The following is a 26,709-nucleotide window of genomic DNA, read 5'->3' as shown; positions in this document are numbered from 1 at the left end:
TCTTATATAATAAAAAATAACAAAGTTTTTTTCCTTGTTTAAAAAAAATCCAGTGTGTCCTCAGTCTGATAATATAGATAAGGCAGGTATAAAGTAAGTATTTTGAAAGTTGGGATATGTGTAAGTGGAAAGGGAATGGTTATTATTGCTCAAATTTAATCTTTAAACATTAATTATCCTAGTGATTTTATATCCTATCTTAAAAGTGAACTGTGGACAATGATCCTGATTAGTTGAGCAGCTGGATTCGTTTCTACTAAGATATAGTACTGATGGGCTGGGTATTTTAATAAGCTATAAACATAGAGGGAATAATTACTCCACTTTCTTTTCCCTTTAATAATACTGTTTTAGGAATATGATAATCACCTAAATATGGTTTTATTGTAGTATTCCATCTTCATTGTTTTAATGGGAGCTAAATACTCTGCTTTTCTTTGATCACCTTTAGTAGCTTCAAGGCTTGATGGAGCCAAAGGTAATTTTCAGTGATGGAAAGTAAATTAAAACTGTTTTAATTTTGTTTCAACAGGCTCATGCACAATTAGTTCGAGAAGTTGACGTGGAGAAAGTGTCTGCTTTTGAGAATCCATATGTAGATGCAATAAAAAGTTTATGGAATGATCCTGGAATCCAGGAATGCTATGATAGACGACGAGAATATCAGTTATCTGACTCTACCAAATAGTGAGTATTCACCAGGAGGCCTTTGGATCTTTCTCTTTCCTTTCATGTGTAGGTGCTCTGCAATTACAATTCCTGTGTTCTTTGTATATAGTATGTATTTCAAGCTTCAAAATTAGGAAATATGGATGTTAAACCTGTGCCAACCTCATATCTTTAGACTATATTATAACAAACTGGCATCATGAGTCATGAGAGGGGGAGTATTTCTTTTACTGTTTTCTATTGGGAAAACAAACTGAAGACTAGGACTCTGAATTTACTAACCCATTTCTCCCCACAAATTGCAAACCAGCAATTTTCTAATACATGCTCCATTGTGATTTGAAATCTTGTAATAATAATTTTAATACAAATTTCTGATCTTACCCATGTGCTAGAAAAACAACCTCCACATATGAAGAACTGCAAACCAAAAATATACTTGATTATGGCTTCTAAAACACCAGACTTTCCAGTTTCCAAACACAGAACCTTGACTGCTTTTTGGGAGCCACTGTTTAGTTGATGGATAGGTTTGACTTTGCATGAAAATTGTGTGTGAATCTAATTTTGCATGCATTCCAGAAATATTTTGTGAGCTGTCAATCAAAATCTTGTGTCCCGGGAGAGATTTGCATCCTAGAGAGATCTGTTAGTTCTCTGGGTTAAATCTCCCCTAACAGAAAGAAATAAAGATTTGACAATCACAGGATAATGTCATCAGAAATCTAGATTAGTAGGTGCCTGAAAAAAATGGATTTTTCTCTAGTAGTTAGCCAGCTTTCTGTCCACATTAGTTATGTTAACCCAATATTCTCCTCTTGTATTGGTGGCTCTGGGCATTCAGAATTGGTGGAAAATATTCAGCAGCCTCAAGGCAATTAATATTATGAAATAATCACCCACTAGATGAGAGCAGGACCATTGAGAATATAAAGAGCCCCACTGGCTGATCAGATCACTCACTAGTGCACAAAAGATATGAGCTATTTGGCGCTTACCCTAGTTCCAGGCATTTGTATGAGATAAGTAATGGATCCGGTCAGCCACAGAAATGTTTCCTGGCCAAAACAATTTTTATATTCTTATGGTAAATTTGAATTGTGTAATTCTGGAATGTGACTTAGAATGCTCATGAACACTGTATCTGCCATCTACCATGCTCATGAACTGGGGTCTAGGCCAGAGGTAGGGGGCGTGGAGAGAGGGTTGTGTGAGGATTCACCAGAGACAGATTGGCAGATCTACTGAAATACACTGCTGAGGGGAGCAGTAGGCAAGACAGGAGAGGTCTTCTGTGCCATATCGGTTAGCTCCCTGGCTGGGGACTGGACTCATGCACCAGTGGCTAGGATAGTTTGATAGTGCTGAGACTTTAACCCTGTGCCACCAGAGAGGCCCTCATATCTACCATATTTTAACTAACAGTTAACATCCTTGTGTGCCTCAAAAACATGTGCTTTGCTCATTCCTTGTTTTTTCTTTTCCTCTACACCTTTACATCACTCTTATTTCCAGTCTTTGTTTTCTGCTCTCTGTCTGCCTTCCTTGGCCTGTCTTGCCTGTCTCCTCCCTCCCTCCTGAGTCCCCACTATATAAGTTTCTGTGAGTACAGAGAAGAAAAGATGCAATCAGCTCTTGTCAGTTCCAAATTCTGCCCCCTCAACCTTTGACCAGCTGTCTCTCTTTTACTTCCTGCCCCCTCTGTCCTTCTGTTTCCTTTGCCATTTCAAATTCCATCTATCTCCCCATTTGCTATTGGGTTTTATCCCTTGTTCCTTGTTCTTGCTCATTATGTCTTCTATCTGCCTGTTTACCCCTCCACCCTCATCTTTGCTCCAGTTCTCCTTTAACTCTTATTTATCATCCTGTTACTATGATGCCTGCCTCTCCTGGCTCTTGCCAATAAATAAATCCTTCATTATAGTTTTGTTCACTGATAAACCCTCAGTCTCTATCATTTCTAACCTCTGTCTTTTTACTTTTCTCATAAATTCTGTCTCTTCCCCTCTTGACCTGTTAAATTCTTTACCGTCACCTGTAACAGTTCTCCCTGCAGAGAGATCTTATCAAGGAATCCCAGCACCAGGATCCAGTAACTATGTGCTTAACAAGTTTAGGTCTCCCTCTTAGGAAATGGTTTGCCTCTAACTTCTGGGATAAACCCTCTGAGAAATTCCTGTTTGTTCTGGGGATACCTGAATCATTCACTGTGGTTGTATTCTTATGTCAAAGCTCCAACACATATCTGGTGACATGCCTGGAATGCTGGACAGGTACTCATTAGTTCGCCTGAGAACTGGATACTGCCACATCTGTTTGCTTTAGAACAAAGAGCTATCAAGACAGTGTCCCCAGGTCCCTATTAGCCCTAGATTCTGGAGTCTCCATCACAGAATGCTGTCGGTACAGGCTGCATCTATCGTATCTGCACTTTGGGTACCTTACTTGGTGCTAGAGCCAAAGATGTGGGGAATCCCTGGGACAGACCAACCTGAAACTTTTCAGTTGATAGTTTTTAAAACAGTTCTACCCTCCTCTTATGGGGTTGGGAAGAAATTGATTTTCTAAACTATATATATGTGGGTACACACACACACACACTAATTCTTTTTTAAACATTCCTATATGCAAAAGTAATAAGTGGTAAGATGTCCTTATGCCCATATTTCATTGTGCATCTCTGACATTTTCCGACAGAGTAAATAGTAACATAATACACATAAAATTATCAGTCCCTTTTTATCATTCTATACCTAGTTCATATTCAGATTTTCCAAAATCTTTCAAAATATCCTCTAGAACTTGTTGATTTTGGAACTACACATCACTTTTGGTTATTATAGCCCTTAATGATCTTTTAGTTTAGTGAAGTCTTGTTTTGCATTTCATTGGCATATTGACAAGTCTGATTGTGCCTTGCAGCGTTTAACTTGTTTGTCTGTCTTTTGGATTCATTATAAACCGGAAATCAAATTTAAAGACTTCATCAGACTCAGGTTAAACATTGTGAGTAGAATGTATTTAAAGTGATGTTGAACCCTGGTTCACCCATCATTGGTGAAGTTAAGGTTACCACAGTATTAGGGAACTGACAACCTCCGTAATAAAGCTGTATTACTTCCCCCTGCCACCAAAAGCAATGTGTGGTGTTAGCTTGTCACTGAGTGATCTCCAGATCCCCATCAACTGTTCACTGAGTGGTTTCAGTTTAATAATTCAGTTAGGATTTGTAAAGTAATGCTTTTCTACTTTTAGCAATTATTCTACATGTCTACATTATCATTCTTCTGTTTTTCTCCTCAACTGGTGCTATCTGATTATCCTGAAACACATTTCCTTTTGAAAACTGTTTCAGTCTTTCTGTTGCAATAATTTATTACATAGACTAAATAGATGGTGACCTTACAATTTATTCTCCAAACCAGGACATTTGGAAAAGTGTGAGGGGTTGTTTTAATAATTATGTTGAAATAGCAGCATAAAAAAAAAAATCTCTTGATCAAGCTGGGCCATTTGATTCCATCAGGTAAATGAAACTTAGGGGAAGTGTTTTGGTTCATATTTTATTCCCTGCCTCCACCCACACACACACTCTTTATTTTCTCTAGAAGGCTCTCTCTACTGCAAGGGACCCAGAAACAAGCTATTCCTGCCAATTATGTAAGTAATGTATGTGGAAACCTGAGTTAGCTGGCCCCGTGTTTCTGATATCTTCTTGGGATTTTTCAGCAGTGTTTATAGAAAATGCTGAGCAGCCTGGTTGTTGACCTGCCTTTAATTCCACTGTGCCAGGAGACCTGAGAATGAGAGGCACCTTATTCATCCCCGTATTATTCCCAGGTCCTTTTCCTTTTTCTTAGCCAGTAAAGCCCTATCGGCACAAAAAGCCATAGGATTTATGGCTTTTTGGACTCTGGTTTGCTGCTGTGTTCCACGTGTTTATCCATTGTTGTCCCTGGGAGCTGCAGGCATAGTACCAGTGAGAATATAGGTCTTATCTTTGAACATCACTGTTTTCCAGTACAGAATTTATTTTCAGTAATAACTGAGAAGTATTGATTTCTCTGTATTAACCGCAGTTGGTACCCCTTTCCTTTCTGATCTTTTTGCATATGTTCCCCTTTATTATTTATTTTTTAAAGATTTATTTTTATTATCCATATAAGAACTGGGGTGTAAGCAAGAGGGTGTGTGTGTGTGTGTGTGTGTGAGAGAGAGAGAGAGAGAGAGAGAGAGAGAGAGAGAGAGAGAGAGAGGGAGGGAGGGATGATTCACCAGAGACAGCGTAGGGAACAGTACGGGCAGATCTACTGAAATACACTGCTGAGGGGAGCAGTGGGTGAGACAGGAGAGGTCTGCTGCACCAGCCATGTGGGTTAGCTCCCTAGCCAGCTGGTGAGCGAACTCATATTTTAGTGGCTGTTGATAGCTTGATAATGCTGAGACTTAACCCCTTGCGCCACCAGGGACGCCCATCCCATTTATTATTTTAGCTTGCCTCGTTTACTTCATGTGGATTTTTCTTTTGTTCTTTCTTTTTATCATTAAAATTAAAAAATAATTCATTGATATTCTAATTTCTTAGACAACATTACCACCTTACTGAAATCTTCCTAAACTTAGAACCAATTTCTGTAAGTACTGACCGCCTCTAGTTGTGGTTCTCCAGTGTAGATTTAGGGGGCACTTAGATATCCCTAGAAGTGTGAAAATCCAGGCCTGCCATGAACATGTGCTTAAAGGTTGCACCATAGTGATTACTTCCTTCCAGCTAGTTGTGACAGTCAGTGCAGGCCATTGACAGGAATACTGAGAGCAGAGACCAAGCACGCCTCTCTTTTTCGGTCTGGTAAACTCCAATTCATCCTTCAACTCCTATTCACCCAACTCTGGAGTCACACTTTCTGAAAGCTTTACCCATTACCAAACAGTCACTATGTTGTCTACATTAGCCCTTTGTATCTACATTTTTTGTATCTGTTGTCATGTGTACTGAAGTGTCGCCTTCCTTTACCCTCGTTGCCTAGTAGTATTACTGCCTGTGTTTGACCTTCACAAGTGATTGTTCCATGAAATAATAGTTATTTCCACAATTTCAATGACAGTCATGTAAGCATTGTCTCTCGTTGGCCATTAGAGAGGAACGTAAATTTTCAGAGCTGAAGACATTCAAGTCTTTGTTTCTACTGTTTTTTTAAGGTCTGGGATCTGGAAAACTCTATTATCAAAAATAGTAATAGCTGCTACTTGCTGAACACTTACAATATATTAGATTTTGTGCATAGTAATTTGCATTCATTACTTCATTTAATCCTCAAAACCACACAAAGTGGTAGATATTTCTTATTCCCTTCACACAGAGGAGGAATCCAGTTCTCGTAGAGGTTGAATGACTTATTTAAGGTTATACAATTAGTAACTGAATTCCGATTTTCTGCCTCCAGAGTGCAGGATTTTAACCACTGTGAAATACATCTTCACAGTGAAAGACTAGCTAGATGAGAAATAGTTAACTGACAGTTGTTATAAATGGATGATAGCAACAGATAAATAACTATAAGGTAAGTCACTTACCATGAGAGATACAAATTTTTTATTAATCTTTATCAGTGTTGCATATAGGTAGTTTCATGTAAAGATCAAGAAGAAAATTTTATAGAATTTATTGGAAAACAAACCCAGCAGGGTTTTGATTACCATGCAGAAAACTTAGCTGTGGCTAGCAGTGTGTAAGTTTTTCATGTAACATGCCGGCTGTTCTAAGTCACAGATAACTCAGAAATGCTATTTCTGTATTTTAGCCTATAGTTTTAACTAACCCTTTCCTGCCCATTGTACTCCACCCAATAAATTTTTACTGGAGTCAAAGGGTGGCTAATAATATGGACTCAGTAAAATGATTTGAGTTTCCATAGTAGCCAACTTGCTGATCATAACAGCAGATGACCGAAAGGACTAGAAGCAATGGTGGAAATAAGGAGATGGGCAATTCCAGATGATGGATAAGCAGCTTAGAAAATCTTTGCAGTTGGCTTTAATTTGGTGCTTTCTTCAATTCTATTTAATGTAAGAATGAAAAGCATTCTGAGATGCTAAAGAGTTTCACAAATTCCTTTATTGACTTTCTTTTTATTGATTAAAAAAAAAAAATAAGCCTGAGGGCTCTGAGTATCTATCCTTAGATAAAGAACACAATAAACAGATGGCTGTATATTTACTTTTTATTTTTTTCTGGGATTCACCACCTGCTTTAATATAGTGAAACATCAGGTCAAATGAGTTCACTGCCTACAGCACCAAAAGCTCCCTGACATTAGCCAGAGAACAAATCTCAATCATGTTGGCATATAGGGAGAGAAACTCTCACACTGTACACATTTGGAGAAAGACTGCTCTGTTTTCACTACAAGAGGCTAAATAATTTCTAGTCTCACTTTACTGAATTCCCCTCCAAGAAGTTCAGTAGTTCAGATACCTTCTTGAAATTTTCACATGCTCCTGAACCCATAACTCCAAGGTATATGAATAAATTGTCTTTGGAGCACGAGTCAGCATTAGAGTTTACTTCTGACTTCATGCTTAACATTTTTAAATGTAATTTAGAAATGCAAAAGAAAATTCAGAGGTAGTTTATTACCCACGTCTGTTTTAGGGCCAGATCCTTCTTGAAGTATGAGAGCTTGCTTTTAATAAAAAGCACCTCACTAATTAGTCAAGTACTTGAAACTCTAGGGTATGTTGACTGACTCACAGTTACCCTGACTTTGCTCTTTATTTGATGATAAGAAAAAAGTGTAAAAGTACTTCAGGCTTTGGAGGCAGGCAGACCATTGTGTGGTGAGAACATTGGATCAAGGTTCAGCAGGAGATGGGATTCCCTCTGCTGATCTCACCCCCTGGGGCTTTGACTAAGGAAGACTTGCTTCCTTCAGACACTGTACTGTGTGATCTATAATCTCTAAATTCTCTTCTAAATTCAGCAGTCTTTTGATTCTCTTACATTACTCTACCTTTATCTGAGAAATCATGCCATGTAACCCAGTGAAAACCTGGCAACCCCAAATTATTCTCTACATGGCTCAATTACTAAACAGTGTGTAGCGTTCAGAAGAGGACATTAATCTTGATTGTATTTGTGCTTTTTTTTTAAGAGTGACAATAATATAGGGCATCATTTTTTCACTTAAGCATCGTTATTTACTTCTCTTTTTGTTTTATTTTTTATCTAATGAACCTCATCTCCTTATAACAAAAAAAGACCCCATTTATGTCTTTCCCAGTGAACTCTAGTGATTCTAAGATGTGATTTTATTCCTTTTTCAGAATGCTTGGAGGTGTTCCAGGTAAGATAGAGCTTAAATATGTAAACTGCTCTCAAACTTTGATTACAGAGATGTACCAGTGAGAGTGCTGCCATTGACACCTGCTTGCCCACGCATTACTCTGCCTGAAGGGCAGCGTGGATGTGGGACACCCTTCACTGTGCCACTTTGCACTTTGCTCACATTTTGGCAAAACATTTGCACCTTCAGCAGTTCTTTATAGTCTTTTCCACAATCTACTCAGGATGGCCATTGTCCCCAGCTGAAGCCACTGTTGCTCTAGAACAAGGACTGGCAAACCTTAGCCTGCTGCCTGATTTTATAACTAAAGTTTTATTGGAACAGAATCAAACTCATTAGTTTAGTGGGCTTTGCGTCCAACAGCAGAGTATAGTAGTCGCAACAGACTGCATGGCCTACAAAAGCCTTAAGTATTTTCTCTCTGATTGAAAAAAATAATTGTAAGCGCCTCTCCCCCATAGAAGAAGACTGAACATTGAAAAACCAATAGTAACACTTGCACCATTTATATTGTACCTAGCTTAGGACCCTCAGAATGAACACAGAGATAAGTGTTAGAATAGTGAGAGAATGGATGACCTGCGTTCCTTCAGCAGTACTCCATAAACATTGCTTTGCACAACAGAACTTTGATAGGAAGTGAACATTGGGAAACTCTAGATTATATCCCTAGCAGTACCTCCAAATATCATGCAAAAAATGTCTATTATTTAAGATGGTATAAATGACTAGAAATGTTTATGAGTTCATTCAACTTTGAGCACCCATGTCTCAGCTTTTGCTCCATCATAGTGCCTGGTGATCTGGTGTGATAGAGTGTGATAGAATTGAACAATCAGCTGGACCAAAGGTACGGTTGAAGCTTTAAAGGGCCTAATAGAATGTGTACTTGATTAGAAGACAACTCCAATCTCAGGCACGGGGGTCGCAAGTGTGCCCAGGAGCCTTGCTATTTCCGTGTAACCCTTAAGTTCGTTCAGATTACTTTGACACCCTGTCTCCCAAACAGCTCTTGGATTCTGATTGGCTGATGATGGTGTTCTTCACTCTTTCCAAACCTTCTTAATTTAGACTAATGAACTGAATTTTGATCTGTAAATTACTTCCATTTGGTTAACATGTTCAACTCCTCTTTGTCAAAAAAAAGTTTTGGTCCTACAGATCTGCTATCCATGTTTAAGTGACCTAACAACAGAGACCTGCTTTAATCAGCCACCTTTTGCTCATAGCTGACTTGTGACTACAGTCATTGGAAACTCTCTGTCTGCACTGTAGTATGGTATTTATTGCATGTTTATCTCCATTGCTAGAGTGCAAGCTCCTTGCAGACAGAATTCTACCCTTTTTTATTTGTGGTTCCCACTCAGTGCTAAGCACAGTGCCGAACTTTCAGTGTGGGCTTTCAGTGAATGTCAAATAAATGAGTAGTGAGTAATATAAGAATAGGTCAGTTCTGTGTCTTTTCCTAATTTCTTCCCATCCTTCTTTTCTTTTCTTTTCTGCCTGTTCAAACCCCATTCTGCGTGCACCATGTTACTCCTCCCCCACCTCTTCTCTATAGTATTCTCTAGTGACTATAATTCATAATCATCTCTCCCTTCTTATTGCATTCATAGTTAGCAGCTCACAATTTGGCACTTAATTATTTCTTAATTGATTCATCTGTGCTATCTTTGCTTTCCAGGTAGCCTGATGTCCCTAAAGGCAGAGAATATATATTTTTTAATGTATTTTGTACCAGCTCCTTATACCAACGCTCCCTCCCACCCCACCCCACCCCACTCAAAGTGCATTGGAGAGGCTCCCCTGGTGGTGCAGGCAGTTGAGCACAACACTGTGAGGCTGTCTGCAGCCTCTGCAGCACTGGTTCGGTCCCAGCTGGCTGGCGAGAATCCCACATGGCGCAGCAGACCTCTCCTGTCTCGCCCGCTGCTCCCCTCAGCAGCGTGTTTCGGTCAGTCTGCCTATTCTGTTCCCCCCTCTGTCTCTGGTGAATCCTCTCACCCTCATGCACATCGGGCCTGTACCCCGGTTCTTGTATGCATGAATAACTAAATCTTTTTTTTTAAAAGATTTTATTTATACAAGAACCGGGGTACAGGCCCGATGTGTGGGAGGGTGAGAGGATTCACCAGAGACAGAGCGGGGAACAGAACAGGCAGAATGACCAAAACACGCTGCTGAGGGGAGCAGCGGGCGAGACAGGAGAGGTCTGCCTTGCCATGTGGGTTGCTCCACAGCCGGCAGGGATCAACCCAACACTGCAGAGGCTGCAAACAGCTTCACAGCACTGTGCTCAACAGCCTGCGCCACCAGGGAGGCCCTGAATAACTAAATCCTTTTTTTTTTAAAGTGCATTAGAATTTAATCTATAACTGATTTTCAGTAAATATGTGCGAAATAACTGAATTAAGTATTGTCATTTCAAGACAGGCAGACTGGAATAAAAGGCAGCCTGATGTGTGCTAGAAGCATAAAAATTGTGTCAAAATTAGTCAGCAGCTTTGAAAATTATCTTTTCAGAGATTAATTAACAAAGCCAAAGAAGCAAATAGAAAAAGACCTGTTCTTTCCTTCTTCTTCCCTTTTTTCTCTCTGTCTCTCATTGTCTGTATATGTCTCTCAGGTCAATTTATTTGTTTGCACAACAGTCCTCAGAACCTATTTGCTGTAATCTAACCCTGGTTCTGGAGTCTGCCTGTCATCATTGTTTAGTCTGTTCCCCATTTGACGCTGGTGGTCTCTTTATGTTAGACATCAACTGTCCATATATGAGATACATAAGATACTGAAATATCTACCAAATGCAGTGACAGGGTTTTTTTGGTTTTTTTTTTAAATGAGATGCTTAATTTGGCTTATAAATCTGACATTTTGGTTTTGTTTAGTTCTTTGGAAAAGAAAAATTAAAATACATAATCTTAGTCTTCCCCATTATCCAACAGAATATTCTCCCTTCAGGAGTTTTCATAAACTCTGAGATTGTCACCTCCCTCCTACCACTGGGATCATTATTTCAGTCTGAATTTGGTGTTAAAATAACGTCTTATGAACAAAATACCTATAATAGGTACTGCACCTCTTTGAACTCTGATCATGGTATACCAGGTGTTCAAGAGAAAAAAAAGAAATTGATTTGCCCTCCACAAAATGACTCTTCAGGAGCTGGAAATGTTTGTGTAATGAGTAATCCAGCTAGTGTAGCTAACCAGCCTAACCAGATGACCAACCAGGTTCATTTCAGCAATAGGATCTGCCAGATGAAGGAAGGATCTGCCACCAAGACTTACAGAGTTCATTTTAACAATTTCTTTTACTCTTTTTCTTGAACCCTTATGATTACATAGCAACTGTCCAATAACCATGTTTCTGGTTTCTCTTTAGCTGCTGCTGCTTTTGACAGTGTCAAATAAGATAACCTGGCATGATCTAGCTTTTAGCTCCCCAAAGACTGTTCCTCTCACAATGAGGTCTTCTTAATTTTTTTAAAAATGAAGCTGACCTAATTTTTCTAACCTTCTTTTCAATAATTAAAAATGTGAAATTCTAACCAGAATCATTTTCTATACCAGGTCTTCATCTGAAGACCTAAGCTCTGAATTGAATTCTCAATAGGGGGTCCCGGTAAGGGTTGCACAAGCCTAGCACACACCCCTTAAATTTAGTCTGCACATTGAATGCCCTAAGTACTGTTTTCATTTATCTTACTATATTTGGTTGAATTTATACCAAATGTCAGATTTCTTTTTCCACATAGCACCCACAGGGATTTACCTCCTGTCATTGTAATTGCTAAGGGTTGTATACCTACAACCTCTCTTAAAAATTTTTACCCCAGCTTTAATATGATATATTTTGCTTGCCAAATCATCTCTAATTTTTTGTGTGTATTTCCTTCGTTAAAAAAGAACTTGAAGTTTTAGTTACCATGCTATTCTTGGTTTAGAGTTCAAGTATACCCTTCCAGTCATAGGTGGTGGTGTTTTTTCTTTTTAATTAAAAAAAAAATTTAATAGATTCTCATTACATGTCAAATTGAAGCATAAATTAAAATTGAAGGTCAGTTTAAAACTGTGAATGACAAACTTGTCAAAACTAAGGAACAGTTAGAATCTTTTTAAAAAACATATTCAAGATAGAAAATGTTTTGTTTAATTTGATCTGAGCATGTGATTTTAGTGATGTTTTAGCTTTCATATGTAGATTTTTTAAAGATTTATTTATTTATGCATACAAGAGCTGGGGTACAGGCCAGAGGTACAGGGCGTGGGGTGGTGGTGAGAGGATTCTCCAGAGACAGAGCTGGGAACAGAACAGGCAGAGTGACTGAAATACACTGCTGAGGGGAGCAGCAGGCGAGACAGGAGAGATCTGCTTCACCATGTGGGTTGCTCTCTGGCCACCTGGGGATCGAACTCATGCTGCAGAGGCTGCGGATTACTTCATAGTGCGGTGCTTAACCCCTTGTGCCACCAGGGAGGCCCCCGCGTGTATAGACTTTTAATCATTTAAAGTAATGCATTACATCTTGTTGCAGAATCTTTCTCTCTCTCTCTCTCTCTCTCTCTCTCTCTCTCTCTCTCTCCCTCTCTTCCTCTCTTCCTCTCTTCCTCTCTTCCTCTCTTCCTCTCCTCCTCTCCTCCTCTCTTCCTCTCTTCCTCTCTTCTTCTCTCTCTTCCTCGCTCTCTTTCTCTCCTCTCTTTCTCTTTCTCTCTCTCTCTTTTCTTTCTCTCTCTCTTTCTCTTTCTTTTTCTCTTTCTTTCTCTCTCTCTCTATCTCTCTCTCTCCCCCTTTCTGTCAGGGGTTATCCTGAAGTTAAAGATACAAGAATTTATTAGCTAGAAGTTGCAAGTATGCTAATGAGCATAATTTCCTTAATTCTTTTATGCAGATCAGTCATCTTACAGAAGGATGTTTTGTAGATAATCACCACGGTTTAGAGAGAGTTCACATAGTTTCGCAGAAAATGACTGCCAAATATACATTTATCCTTCCCTATTAAACACCATTTCTCCTCTTCATATAACCCTTTCTTACCTCCAATTGAGAAAACTCCTTGTAGGCATGGACCCTATGCTGTGAACCTTTATACCCTTACCACCTACTGAAATGTCATGGTCAAGATGTGTTCTTAAATTCCAGATGACCCTGAGTTTTTCTGGTGGTAGTAAAAGAACTATTGAGCTTTTATGCCATACATCTCTTTGTTGCCCCATTGTCACTGAAAACCACCAGAAACCTGTTTCTTCCAGTGAAGAGATTGTATCAGAATTGTCTTTTAATAAGGTACCACTCCCTTGGTCTGCCCTGGATTAGAGAAAATTCCAAGGCTGGAAAGCTTGACACTGACAGGCATAAATGGATGTATTTTTGTGGACAGAACCTAAGAACAGGAAGCACAATTGCTAAATGACGTTAAACAAATCTTGCCTTTCCTTTCTGTTTTGTCTTTTCATTTGTCAGAGGCATTTTAAATTCAGAATTTAGTTTTTACATAATGCCAGCCAGTAATAGTCCAGAAAGGTAATTATATAAAAATGTAACTAACAACCCCTCCTCCTCCCATTGCTTTCTCTTAAAAGGTTTAACTTGATATTCTCACCACTCCAGTATTTTCCACAAAATAGTTTTAATGGTCTCTGACCTCATGGACTATGAGCCCTAACTGGGCAAGCACACTTGGAAAAATGTTTGTTGTTTTTTTTTTTAAATCACTATCAAGTTATCAATTATTAGATGTCTCAAAGCAATGGCAAGTCATTAAATTCCCATGAAGGGATTGAAGTGAGTTTGATCAATGAAACTTCGCGTTTTGTAAACATGCCTTGTCTCTTAGATGGTTAAATAAATCCCACATATGCCTTGGAAGCCTTCTCTCCCTGACATCCGGAGAGAGCAACTGCCAGCCACTTGTTACACATACATTGCCTTGGAAATGTACCTTGTGCCTGTCACCATAGCAACACCCTGAGAATGACCTCAGCAGCCACTCAAAATCATTCCTACAAAACAAATCATAGCTATAATTAACTCTCTGAATTTACTCTGCAGTATGTGTGTTCAGACTTCAGTGTTTCTTTGTAAAAGGCTAAATGAATGGAATAATCCATTGTGACCCATTGTCCCTCTTCCCCCCGACCCCATATTCCACCAGAGTTTTCCAGCAGAGTATGAAATGTTTCGATGGGAAATGCAATTCAGTTAAGAGGTTATTCCATTACTTTTACCCAGAATGTGGCTAGAATCAACAAGTGAGGATGCACTAATCTTATGATGCCAGAACTCTATTTTAAGGGAATAGAGTGGCTAAGTAAATGTGAACTACAGATAGTGCACTGAGTGCCTCCATGTCCCCTACCTACACTCGTAGTGAGGGCAGCGTGTGGAGTTGGGGACTAGCCATATAGGAGCTCTGCATGCTGTTCTCTCCTTGGCAGTGAAAAACACAGATTTTGGTTACCTGCATGTTTGCTTCAGAACAATTTGCTCCACAAATGGTTGCATATCCTCAGTCGTGTCTTAGATTCAAAACCACTAAGGTTTCTAATCTAATCTCAAAGTGAAAAAACACATTATATGTCTTTCTTCTCTTTGATTGGGGTTATTTTATTGTTGTTTGTCTTGTTTTGGGGTGGTTTTGGTTCTAGTTGATGCTTGATGCAACTAGCAGACCATTTCTTTCAGCTTATTTTCTTTTCTTTAGGTTAATTTAACTTTATTACTCCAAATTCAGTGAGCCTCTGTCATCCAAATGAGGCAAAGCAGAAGGAACATTAGAAAGGCAAGAAAGGCAGAAAGGCAAAGCAAGAATTGTAGTTCACTTTCAAGTTAATCAGAAATATACGGATCATCTGTAATGACTGTCTCCTTGCCATGAACTATGTCCAAACCTGCACAGTGAACAGGCAGAAGAGTACCTGGCAGTCAGCAAGTGCTCAGTATAAGTTAGTTGTTATGTTGATGTTGTTACTGTGTGAGCTATAGTGACATTGAAAAGGCGCAAAAGAAATTGAACAGGGAAAATCCTCTTGCAGGTGCGAATGTTTTAGGTGTTTAGCTGGTATTTCTCAGTGCCCCAGATTCGATGAAAGACATCACTGACAATATTTTAGGAGAGCCTCTAAACGTTTGTAAGTGGTGCTTTCAGTCACGGGTGTTCTCTTATTCTGTCTTACCCAAGCATGTTTTTCAGGATGCTGAACTGATCCTTTTAAATTGAAGAGAGACTAGCAAGGTTCTTGCTGTGCAGTGCAACAGGTCATTTCCTATTTCATGTGCTGGTTCTTGAAATCCTCATGAGCAAATACACATTGACATTTAAATGTGGAGTTACAATGAGTAGTCTGTTTATTAGTTCATCTTCAAGAAACAGAAAACCACAATTTCTTTTTACCAGAGAAACAAAAAAGCACCTGTATATAAGAATTAGTCACCCTCTGTTCTGACATTTGTGGATAATACTGAATAGTAATGGTTCATTGGGTGCTGTATTTCTGAATAAACTTGCCTAGTGTAAATTTGAATTTCTCTGAGACCTCTTAGTTAATTTTCTTCATATAGTAGTTAAATAAATGCTGATCTTGTGGGTTTCAAAATATACATTCAAGTTGTTCAAATTATGGAGCTGATAAACCAGATTAATTCCATCTATACAGAGAAACCAGTTGATTTTGCATTTCTGGTGTGATGAGAATGTTTATCTGTGAATGAGATATACACCAATTCCCCCGAACATGGACTCATTAGCCCCATCAGATGATTGTAAGGCCATGGCAAGATATTGAGTAAAATTTAGAACAACTCCATTTTTATATTTCCTTCTTGTCTCTCACATTTGTATTCTCCTAGCCTCCCCTTTTTATCCCCTAACCAGTTTTATAATAATTAAAGCCATCAAGCTGCTTTCTATCAGTCAATATTAAACAAATAGTCAGCTAGAAAATCCTTGATGTGTTTGGGATAAAGCCACTAGAATATTGTTGCTTTGTTACAGGATTTTGCAGGTTGATACTTTTTTTAACTTTAAAGAATTGATACACCTCCAAATAGGCAATTATTTCTTTGTTCAAGTCAGATTTAGCTCTATTATTTTATTCCACAATTCTCTTTTTTGCAGTGGTTAGTTTCAAATCTAGCAATATCATCAGTAGAAATGATACAAAAGTAATGCTATACGTACCAGCATAGGAAATTTATCCATTCATCCTTCCGTCCATCCACCCAACAAAGAGTCATTAAGTATTAATGCAGAAATAATGATGGGTGAGACAAAGTCCGTATCCTAGGTAGGTCATGTCAGTTGAGTATTTGTGATCTTGCTGAGTTACAAAGTGTTTTTACATTGGAATTTCCGTTACATGTCTCAGAACTCACTGTGTCTTATTTGTGGGCATGAAGATACTTAAGATTTATCTTCTTCCACATATATTAGTGGCTCCACATTTTCTTTACATCTGTTTTCACATGATTTGCTTATTGTTTTGACTTTGTATTTGCTGTTTCAAAACCATATGTATGTTCTATAAGAGGCCATGGAGAGCACAGTTACTCTTTGAAGTCCTGAAGATGCTGTACAGAACACCTGTTTGTCATCAGTTATGTCAAATTATGTCATTCCAAAAGTTGCAAATTATCTTTTGCACTTTGGGGGAAAAAAAAAGAAGTGAATGGAAAATAACATTTGTGAAATGGCCCAATTATACTGATAGAGAAAATGCGGTTGCCAGGGGTTAGGATTGGGGGAGGTAGCAATGCCTTTTCTTTGTTTTGTTTTGGTTTGTCTTTGTGGAGATACAAACAGTTCTGTAGCCTCATTGTTGTGCTGGTGGCATGGATGTCTGCATGTGATAAAATTTTATAGAACTAAACACTCAAAAAGTGTGTGTGTGCATGTATGTGATGTGTGTGTGTATGAAAACTGATGAAATCTAAATAAAATGTAGATAATAGTGTTGGATCAATGCCCATTTCCTAGTGTTAATAATATATTATGGTTACAAAGGATGTTATCATTGGGGAGAGCTGGGTGAGGGATATAGGAGAATTCTCTGTAATGCTTTGCAAATTTCTTGTGAGTCTAAAATTATTTCAAAATAAAAAATAATAATATATATAAACAGATAAATTTAAAATGTAGGTATGGTGACACTAAACACTGAGAATTTCTGACTTCAGACATTATTATTACAATAACTAGAAATTTTGTGGTTTCACATTAAGCATGAATGACTTGGGCTTTGAACAGAATTTAGGGCATAAGGAAATACAGACCAGGACATGTTCTGCAAATGGGGGGGGGGGGGAATGCATCCTGACCATGTAACTCTTTTACCTGTTTATGTATAGAAATAAAATTTGTATACATTATTCAAAAATTATTTGCCTTAAACTCTGCCTTTAGCTGCTAAACAAATAGAGGGCAGCAGACTGATTTAATTTCTTTTATTACCCGTGTTTACTTATTATATGGATTCTAAGTGTAGTGGGAGAAGAAATGAGAAATATAGTGAGCCAGGTAATCCATCGTTTGGTGGTTGGCTGTGATGAATGGGAGGTTGACTTGATCTTTTGACTTCCCAAACTTATCTACTACTTTCTGATACTTCCCTTTTCCCCACTTCTCTCTCATTCATTTTTGCCCTTTTCATGGGTAGATTTGGTGTGATGTTATTATTAACTGTCTCTTTGTGTCTTCTTTCCTCTAGCTATCTTAATGACTTGGACCGTGTTGCTGACCCTTCCTACCTGCCTACACAACAAGATGTGCTTAGAGTTCGAGTCCCCACCACAGGGATCATCGAATACCCCTTTGACTTACAAAGTGTCATTTTCAGGTAGTAACTGGTTCATACAATTCACTTCCCAGCTTTTATGCCTTGATTACATTTTATATTTAGTGAACTATAAATGTTGAAGTCATGGAAGCTTTAAGACAGCATTACTTTTGAACCAGTTACCAATACATACATGAACAGAATATGTGCCTAAAAGAGGAAGCAGTGGAAAGATGTGTGGGACGATTTCTCATTTCATATTAAATCACTAATAATCATGAAGTCTTAGTTTGTTGGTGATTAGACAAAATCAGTTACTCAAACATTGGTCCCAGCTATAACTTTTTTGCAAACTGTTTTAACTATGAGGAGGGTAGATAGAATTTTAGATTTAAGATGCATGAATGACCTTATGTTGCTTAAATAATGGAAAATAATATGCTGTCAGAAGTTTTTTTTTGTTGTTTCCGCAAAGTTCTCTGCTATCATTGCAAATTTTTTCAGCAGCAATAAAAATATGGAAATTGTATTTATGAAATAAGTTGCTTGAAAATTTTCAAACATCTGTTGATTAGCCTTGTCTAAATATACATAGGAAAATGGAGTGGAAATTTATTACTTCCTCCCTCGCTGCTGCTATTCTGTGGATAAGACTTAAGCAGAAATATTCCCTTTTTAAAAAAAAGATTTATTTATTTATGCATACAAGAACTGGGGTGTAGGCCAGAGGTGTGTGTGGGAGGAACTGAGAGGATTCACCATAGACAGAGTGGGGAGCAGAACAGGTAGATTGAGCAAAATACACTATTGAGGGGAGCAGCAGGGGAGACAGGAGAGGTCTACTGCACCATGTGGGTTAGCTCCCTGGCCAAGGATCGAACTCGTGCTGCAGTGTCTGTCGATAGCTTCACAGTGCTGAGACTTAACCCCTTGCACCACCCCTCTTATTTTTAAAGAAGAAAAAAAAAACAAAACTGATGTATTTTCCTTTGATCTCTATTGCACATCATTTGCTTCTACTTTTGAATAAGAACCATGCCGTGCTTTGAACAGTGAAGCCATATTAATGTGTTTTTGAGTGTAAAGAGTCTAATTCCTTGGGAAAGCCCTTTCCATTGAAGATGACTACATTCAACAGAGACTTGGAAAGTGGAAGAAGGGTAATTTGCTCCTGTGTCACTGCCATATGACTCTGCTGAGCAGGCCTTTGTCATTTCCCGCCAAAGCAGTGTGTGCCTTAATTCTAATCAGGATCTGCACCGGTGGTTGCATCTGTCTGCCATATGCAATTCAAATAGACATTCATAAAGTGGATGGGATTTTGGAAATATTTTTGAACCTCAGTTTTTTCATCTATCAAATGGTTCTGTTAGATCATCACCAGGTTCCTTGTACCTGCAGTTTTGTGCATTACTTCAGTTTGAGTTCATAGCATTTAGAGACCTTTAATTTGAGACACACAAATTTCTGTTATAACCATATTACAGAGTATTTTCAAAAGTCATACGGCATTTCATGGAGCTTTTCATGGCCTGATTGCTTTATAATTAGTGAATCCTGAAACTGAGTTATTATTACATCTTGGCTTTCCTACATTTTATACATTATTTAAAGGGCTTTTTTTTTTTTTTCCATCATAGTGAAAGTAATGACTTGGAAGAATAATTTCCTGTCACCATCATAAGCATCTTACAGGGCTTAGTGTGACAGGATTTCATGGAATGAGGATTTCATGTAAATTAGTTGCACTCTGTATCAGAGAACAGCTAATATTTTAAAACTTCTAGGGACCCACAAGTTCTAGTTTTGATGTCTGTAGTTTAAAGTCTCCTTTACTCCATTCTTTATCTCCTCGGATACCTCTGTAGTGCCTTAGCAAACTTAGAAGCAGTCACTGGAGAATCCTTGATTTCTTTAAGTTTCATGCTTAGAGGCAGGAAAATACCAAGAACAACTGCAATCTTCAACGAATGCTTAAAGGGCCATACTCTCAAATTTTTGTACATTAAACTCTGATTCTCTAAAAGGTTTGTATCCTGTGAATGTCATACACTGTTTGGTCAAGATAGGGATACAACAATTCAAAGAACCTTCAATTCAGTGCCAACTACTGCTGTGTATTTTCTTATTGCATGGTATATAATGATAATGCACATTATCATGCAAATTAACTTATATTAGTGTTAGTTGCTGAGTAGTAACTTAGCACAGAGTTGATGTGTTAAAAAACAAGTCCTGGAAATAGTTTAAATGATGGCCTTTTTTAACATCTTGATGTTTTATCCACTTTAATAGGTTAGCAACTTGTTTTATGCATAGCATAATTGAACTGTATTATCTCACATCACTGAAACTGTCCCAAATTTTACCAATTTTGTAAAGGGAAAAAGTCCAAAATATTTACCCTAGTGATGAAGGCTCAGTGGAGTTGTGTTTGAAGCATCTCACACACCTGCATTGAAACGTACAGCATCTTATATCTTTTAAATATATTTGCAGCCATTTCTAGCATCCTTGAAAAATACATGAGGATCCTCATTTGCATTTTATAAGAAACTGAACTAAATATTTGCCATTAGAGCTTAACATGAATAAAACTCATTTTTGTCTGAGTCTTTAGTGGTTGATGAAATAAACTCCATTTTGCTTGCCTTGGCAGTAGACTCTTCACTGACAAAGTTATTTTCATAAATACCTAGCAACTTTCTAATATTACAGTGATTTATTACTCAGACTGTGCTGACTTTGTTAGGTGATAAAAATTTAGTAGATCTTCAATAAGTATTAATTGATTTGGATGGCCATTCTCCTTAGAGAGTTTGTAAGTAAAGATATATTGATTTTTTCCTTATGTGCTATTAATACAAATATTGTTAACCTTACAGAATGGTCGATGTGGGGGGCCAAAGATCAGAGAGAAGAAAATGGATACACTGCTTTGAAAATGTCACCTCTATCATGTTTCTAGTAGCGCTTAGTGAATATGATCAAGTTCTCGTGGAATCAGACAATGAGGTGAGTGCTCTTCAGGATGGCAGTAGATTATAATTTTAATGTCTGATACAAATAAATGATAGGAAGTAGGGCATGGGATAAACTGACTTTATTGATTTCTTGACTATTGAATAGGAGATTTTTTTAAATAACCAAAAAATAACCCTGTGGTATCTCACTCCACTCTGAATTAAGCTTTTTTGTCAGATGTATGAGTCTTTAATCAGTCACTACTTAATACATATAACACTGTGCAGAGGTTATGAAAATGACATGGAAATCCCAAGGCTAATTATCAGATCATTTCATAGACTTCTTCCTATAGGATGGAATCAGGAGTGTTGGAGTGAGTCAGCCTGTTATGTTTTGTTTTCATTTTGTTTAAATTCATTGTTTGTACTCAAAATCTCTTTTGGCAAATGTGAGTGACTTTGCAGCAGGGCTCCAAATCAGTTTGTTATGGAGCCATGAAGTGTTTGGGTGATGTGGCCTTTCTGCTCTCACAATTTTATAGGGTTAGTGCATAACTTTGTCGCTGCTAAGCAGTGAGTGATTGAAAAGTATCTTTGACATACCTGTCTGGAGAACTGATTCATTATTGTAATCTCCTTCCAATTACATTTTACAACATACTACTTGAAAAGAGGCATAAATTTGGTTTTTGAGACTCAGTGATGAGTCTAGAGTTGATTATGAAGGATAACTAAGGGGCATAGAATACTATGACTTTGAGCTGGATTTCAGTTGTGTGTGTGTTGGAGATTGGAGAAGATACCCTGATATACTGCTAGGGGCCGAGATGGCAGACTCACAGCTAATAATGAGTATTAAATATTCTCCTCATAGGGTAGAAAATAAAGAAAAGGAAGTAAATTATCCCCAGTATCTAGTTAAGATCTGTAAAGTATTCTTATAATACTGTACATTTTTTAGGTACACACGAATTCTGGTCTTGGTCCCTTTTAAATACTTCTCTTCAGGTATGCATATCCATTTAAATACATACAGACTTCAGGATTATGGGAGATTTAGTGGTAGATGTGGTATGTAACATACATGTGAAGAGGTGTGAACCTACACCCCTGCAACACACAGTGTTATAAACCAATGCTACCTCTGTTAAAAAATAATGCAATTTAAAAAGTAAAATAAAATAAAATAAAATGCATATGTAGTCTGCCACAGGTTTTGTTTGAATATAGGATTAATAAAGAGTTCCTAAACCAGTACTCATATATTACTGAGAGTTACTTTATCGTGTAATTAAGAATTTTTTCTAGGTTAAAGTAGATGGGCTTTTTAAACAAAGAATTTCTTTTTAGAGATGTTTCTACTCTCTGTGGCTATAGTGCTAAGTGCCTGAAAAGCACTTTAAAATATATGAAAATCAATTATCTAAATTTAAGTTAAGAAGTTGCCATCAGAATTTTAGCTGTAATTCTGTATGTATTTATGCTTTCCTTTCTTGTTACATAATCCTTGGATGTAGTTTTTTAAACATAGTACATGCGAATTTTGGACATAGACATGGGACAACACTTTGATTTCTTTCATTGTTGAATCATAACAATATACTTTGAGGGTGCCTACTTAATATATTCTGGGTTCCAGGGTATCTAAAAGAGATACAAAAGCAAAAATACAAACAAATAAAACAATTTTGCCATAAAGGACCTGGCAAAAGAGATGCTTTCTTCAGAATGGGGGTTAGGGGAAAGGTCATCATTAGGTCATCACTTATCTCCAGTAAAATAGAACTTAAGACATTTATCAACTGCAAAGAAAATGTAAGAAGCACACTTAGTTTTATTTACATCACAGTTTACTTTATAGCTGGAAGACAAGAATTTGTCAATATATAAAATAAATACATTGTATTTATCAAGAAACATTTGTTGTGATTGAATGCTAATCATTTTTATCATTTTAAAATTTGCTAAATAGAAAAGAAAGTAGATTCCTTATGTAGCTTACCTATTCCTTATGTAGCTCATCCTACAACATAAATTTACTTCTTCAACTATCTGAATATTACAGATCACTTACCAATGCCATTTTTCATAAGACATTGCTTGTGGAGATTAGATTTTTTTGAGCAGAAGTATATTGTGTATTGTTTTAACTAAGATGACATTGTTTTGGTTATCACACATCAGAGTTTCCATGGGTGCTTTCCATTTAGTGTAGGTACAATGTACTTGTAAAAATATTTCCCCAGTTTTGTCTAGCGAGGCAGGTGCTCCAAATTAAAACAATAAACCTATCGGGTTTTTTTATTAGGATTTCTCTAATCACTTTTGAATATTATCAAAGTTTAGCTTGTCATTCTGTGAAATTAGTCTTTTTATCGTGTTCTTTTTCTCAGACCCCAAATCAAGCTTAATGGTAGTGTTAAAGATGATCTTATTATTTCATCCATATTTGCCACAACCATCATTGTTTGTAATTAGGGAACAATGCCAAAAACATTTTTAATGTCAGGATGTAGTCACATTATCCTTTATTTGCCCCCCATATTAATAGATGAAAATGGCATCACCCCTCTACTTTCTTAAATCGTTAATAAAAACGAGAATTCTACTTTCCCAAATTTTCTGACTTCGGTGAGACAAAGCTGAAATAAACTCAAACATTTTATTCTTTGTTTTAAAATCTGATGCTCATAGCTTAAATCCAAAGTAGACTTTGTTGTACCTCCCTTGGTATATATTTGTGAGAAAAACTTGGGAATGGATACTGACAGCTTCCCTCTCTATACTGGGCAACTGTGGGAAATGCATTGCAGACCCCAAGCAAAAGCTACTAAGGGAAGTATTTTAGATACTGCTTTTGCTTTTAGTATTTTCAAAATTTTATATATTCATCTTTAAATTTTATGTAAATCTTCCTAGATTCTCAGCCTTCCTAGAGTTTGGGGCATATTTTTTTTCCCAAATTGAATTGTATCATCAAATGACAGGCTGGAATAATCAGGACTGTGACTGTGATGGTTTGCATATTGCCTTTGCTATCTTATTTTCTTTGTGACAATACCAATACAGAGCCAACTCTTCAGCAATAATTCTTTCATAGCTATGTTATTTCAGTCCCTCTGGAAGTCCAGAGCACACTGTAAGCTATCCACATAAAATATTTCAGTTTATCAATGTGTATACAAATTCTTTTTTATTTTTTTTATTTTGTTATATGAATATCTGACTCATGGACTGACAAAACTCTATAGAATCTCAAACATCTTTTCTCGATTTCTTTTTTAAATAAGTACTTTTGACTTGCATGAATTCTTTTGAAATGGTCACAACAATTGGGTCTTAGTTTTATTAAATTACCAAGGTATTTCTGAATACTCCAAGCCCTTTTTGAATCAAGATGGATTCCCAACATTGGTTCCCATAAACATGTATCCTAATCTGGCTGTTAAAGTTGTCTGTTGATTTAAAAAACAAATGAACAAACAGTAAAAGGAGTAAACATTTATAATATGTTGACCTTTTGTGCTTGTTCAAAACTTGCTTCAACCATTACTCATAGAAGAATGGCGTTTAGGCCTTTGCCTAGGTCACTCCAAGACCAATCCCTGCCCTTCTGGACTAGCTTGCTTTCTCCTCCCATACTTTCCCATACTCCTCCCATACTTTCTCCTCCCATACATACAGAAGCTAGAGAAGCAAACTCAGAGAAAAAAGAAGAATAGAGGTGACCCAGAACACAGAAGTAGAGTGAAAATCTTGTCCATTGAGGAAGGAAATAAAATAACTCTCTACTTCTAAGCACTTACAGATAACACTAGACCAACCAGAGTCCCTTACTGCTAATTCAGAGTTCCTGTATCACTCATTTCATTTTGAACTATCGTAAAGCATATAATCTAAAATACTTCATTTCCTTTAGATATTATTTCTTCTCTCCTGGGTTTTAAAATAAAGCCATTTTGAATTTAGTCAACTGCAACCAAAGTCTGAGCGTTTTCTTTGAAAGTGTGAAATATGTACTTTGTTCTACTCTAAAAATTCCAAGTGAGCTTTGGGAATTGTCTTCAGAGGTAATACAGCTTTGTGAAGGGGAACTTACTGAAATTAAGGGGAAAAAATTCTAACTCCAAAGAAAGTTCTAAAGAAAATTTGCAAATAGTTCAAAGTTAGAACTTAAAATTTCTGACTCAGTTGGATTGACTCTGACCCTCCTTTATACTCAAATTATGAAATCACAAACTGTATCTTGTTCCTCAGCCTTTGGTGATCTTATCAGATTCACAACTAGATTCTCAGGGTTATTTTTGAATTACCCTTTTTTTTAATATTTACCCCCTTTCCAATTTCCTCATTGTTTTGTTCATTTCCAGTCATTTACCCTTTTAAAACCCCATCACTCCTTTCAACTTTAGCATTTCTTGTTATTATACTTCTCAATGTCTTTATTCGTATTGCTTGATAGAAACTGGAGAAAAGGTTTTCTGACCATCATTTATGAGTTTTAAACTAGAGACCTACATTCATTTCCGGTAATGGTGTGAGGAAGCAGACGCACATGCACACCATTTGTGTAAATGTATACTGGAAATTTTTTTTTCAAAGATCTATTTATACAAGAACCAGGGTACAGGCCAGATGTGCAGGAGGGTGAGAGGATTCACCAGAGGAAACAGAACAGGCAGACTGACAAAATACACTGCTAAGGGGAGCAGTGGGCACGACAGCAGAGGTCTGCCGCACGACAGGAGAGGTCTGTGGCACCCTCGCCGGCTGGCCGGGATCAAACCGGCGCTGCAGAGACTGCGGATAGCTTCACAGTGCTGTGCTCAACCACCTGAGCCACCAGGGGAGGCCTTATACTGGAAATTTTTTAAAGACTAAACCTTTATCAGTATAATTACTGAACCTATATCAATATAAGTAAAACATGTATTATATGAAAAAGATTTCAAACAAAAAAGTATATTTAGGGTAATCTGATTTCTATAATCCTAAGTACACAAACACACACATATATTTATATGTTATAGGTAATGTTGTTATTATAAGGAAGGTTATTAGTCCCCCGAAGCAAAGAATTTTAAAATATTTTCTGCTGAGAACAAGATGTGAATAGTGACTGTTGTCATTAAGTGATAGTACTATAAATAATAACTCATACAATTTTTTAAAGTAAATTAAGACTTCTGATTTTAGCTGTCATTTACCAACTTTGTACATTTTTCCTTTGGATTATCTATTTCTTGCTGATTTGTAGGAGATCCTTCTGCTCTTTGAATATTTATTAGATGTGACATCTTGAAATGTCATGTTAATTGCAAATATCTTTTTCTACTTTATAGCCTTATTCTCAATTGTGTCTTTTGATCAATTAATTGTAAATTTTAGTATAGTAAAATATAATAAAAATTTTAATTTTCCTATATGGTTTTCTGTTTGTGGGTATCTACATATATGTATATATAGTATTGATAGAATAAAGTAAATCACATGTAAAATCTGGATGAAAGGATAGTAAGGATTGGAGGGTGATATTAAGAAATGAAATACAACTTATACATAGAAATCATATAAGGAACCATATACAGTCATGCATCATTCCTGGTGGTAATCCATAAAGTTGGTCAAGCATCTCTTAGCAACTGATGAAAGGATATAATTCATGGTGTCTTATATATTTACTGTATCTTTAACATAAAAACAAGTTAAACATGGTACTGGACCCAAATGACCCTGTCTGAAACTCCATAAAGAGATGCTGTGGAAGGCAGTAAATTACATCCACAATAACACCCAGAACAATCATAAGGACTGTTCTGTTTCTTGGGTTTCCCTCTATGTAAGTCAGTACTGTAGTGTCAGAGTTACTGATGGGTCAGTATCGTGTGATCTTAAATACATGGCTTGATTTAAATTAAACTAGGGGGACTCCCCTAGTGGCGCAGGCAGTTGATCGCA

At 37.2% G+C, this 26,709-nt stretch overlaps 1 protein-coding gene across 1 annotated transcript in view; it reads left to right on the top strand.

Annotated features, from left to right (window-relative positions):
* Window positions 1-26,709, top strand: part of LOC311174419 (guanine nucleotide-binding protein G(q) subunit alpha) — a gene marked incomplete at both ends in the record, with an annotated part of 282,309 nt that overhangs the window by 196,506 nt on the left and 59,094 nt on the right. Inside the window, 3 exons of the mRNA XM_084238766.1 lie at window positions 533-687; window positions 17,717-17,845; window positions 20,671-20,800. Of these exons, the coding sequence (XP_084094892.1) occupies window positions 533-687; window positions 17,717-17,845; window positions 20,671-20,800 (414 nt within the window). The remainder of the gene's footprint in view (window positions 1-532; window positions 688-17,716; window positions 17,846-20,670; window positions 20,801-26,709) is intronic.

This window comes from Talpa europaea, assembly GCF_964194135.1.
Source record: "Talpa europaea genome assembly, chromosome: 7".
NCBI classification, from domain to species: domain Eukaryota; kingdom Metazoa; phylum Chordata; class Mammalia; order Eulipotyphla; family Talpidae; genus Talpa; species Talpa europaea.
This window is presented reverse-complemented; position numbering and strand designations above follow the sequence as displayed.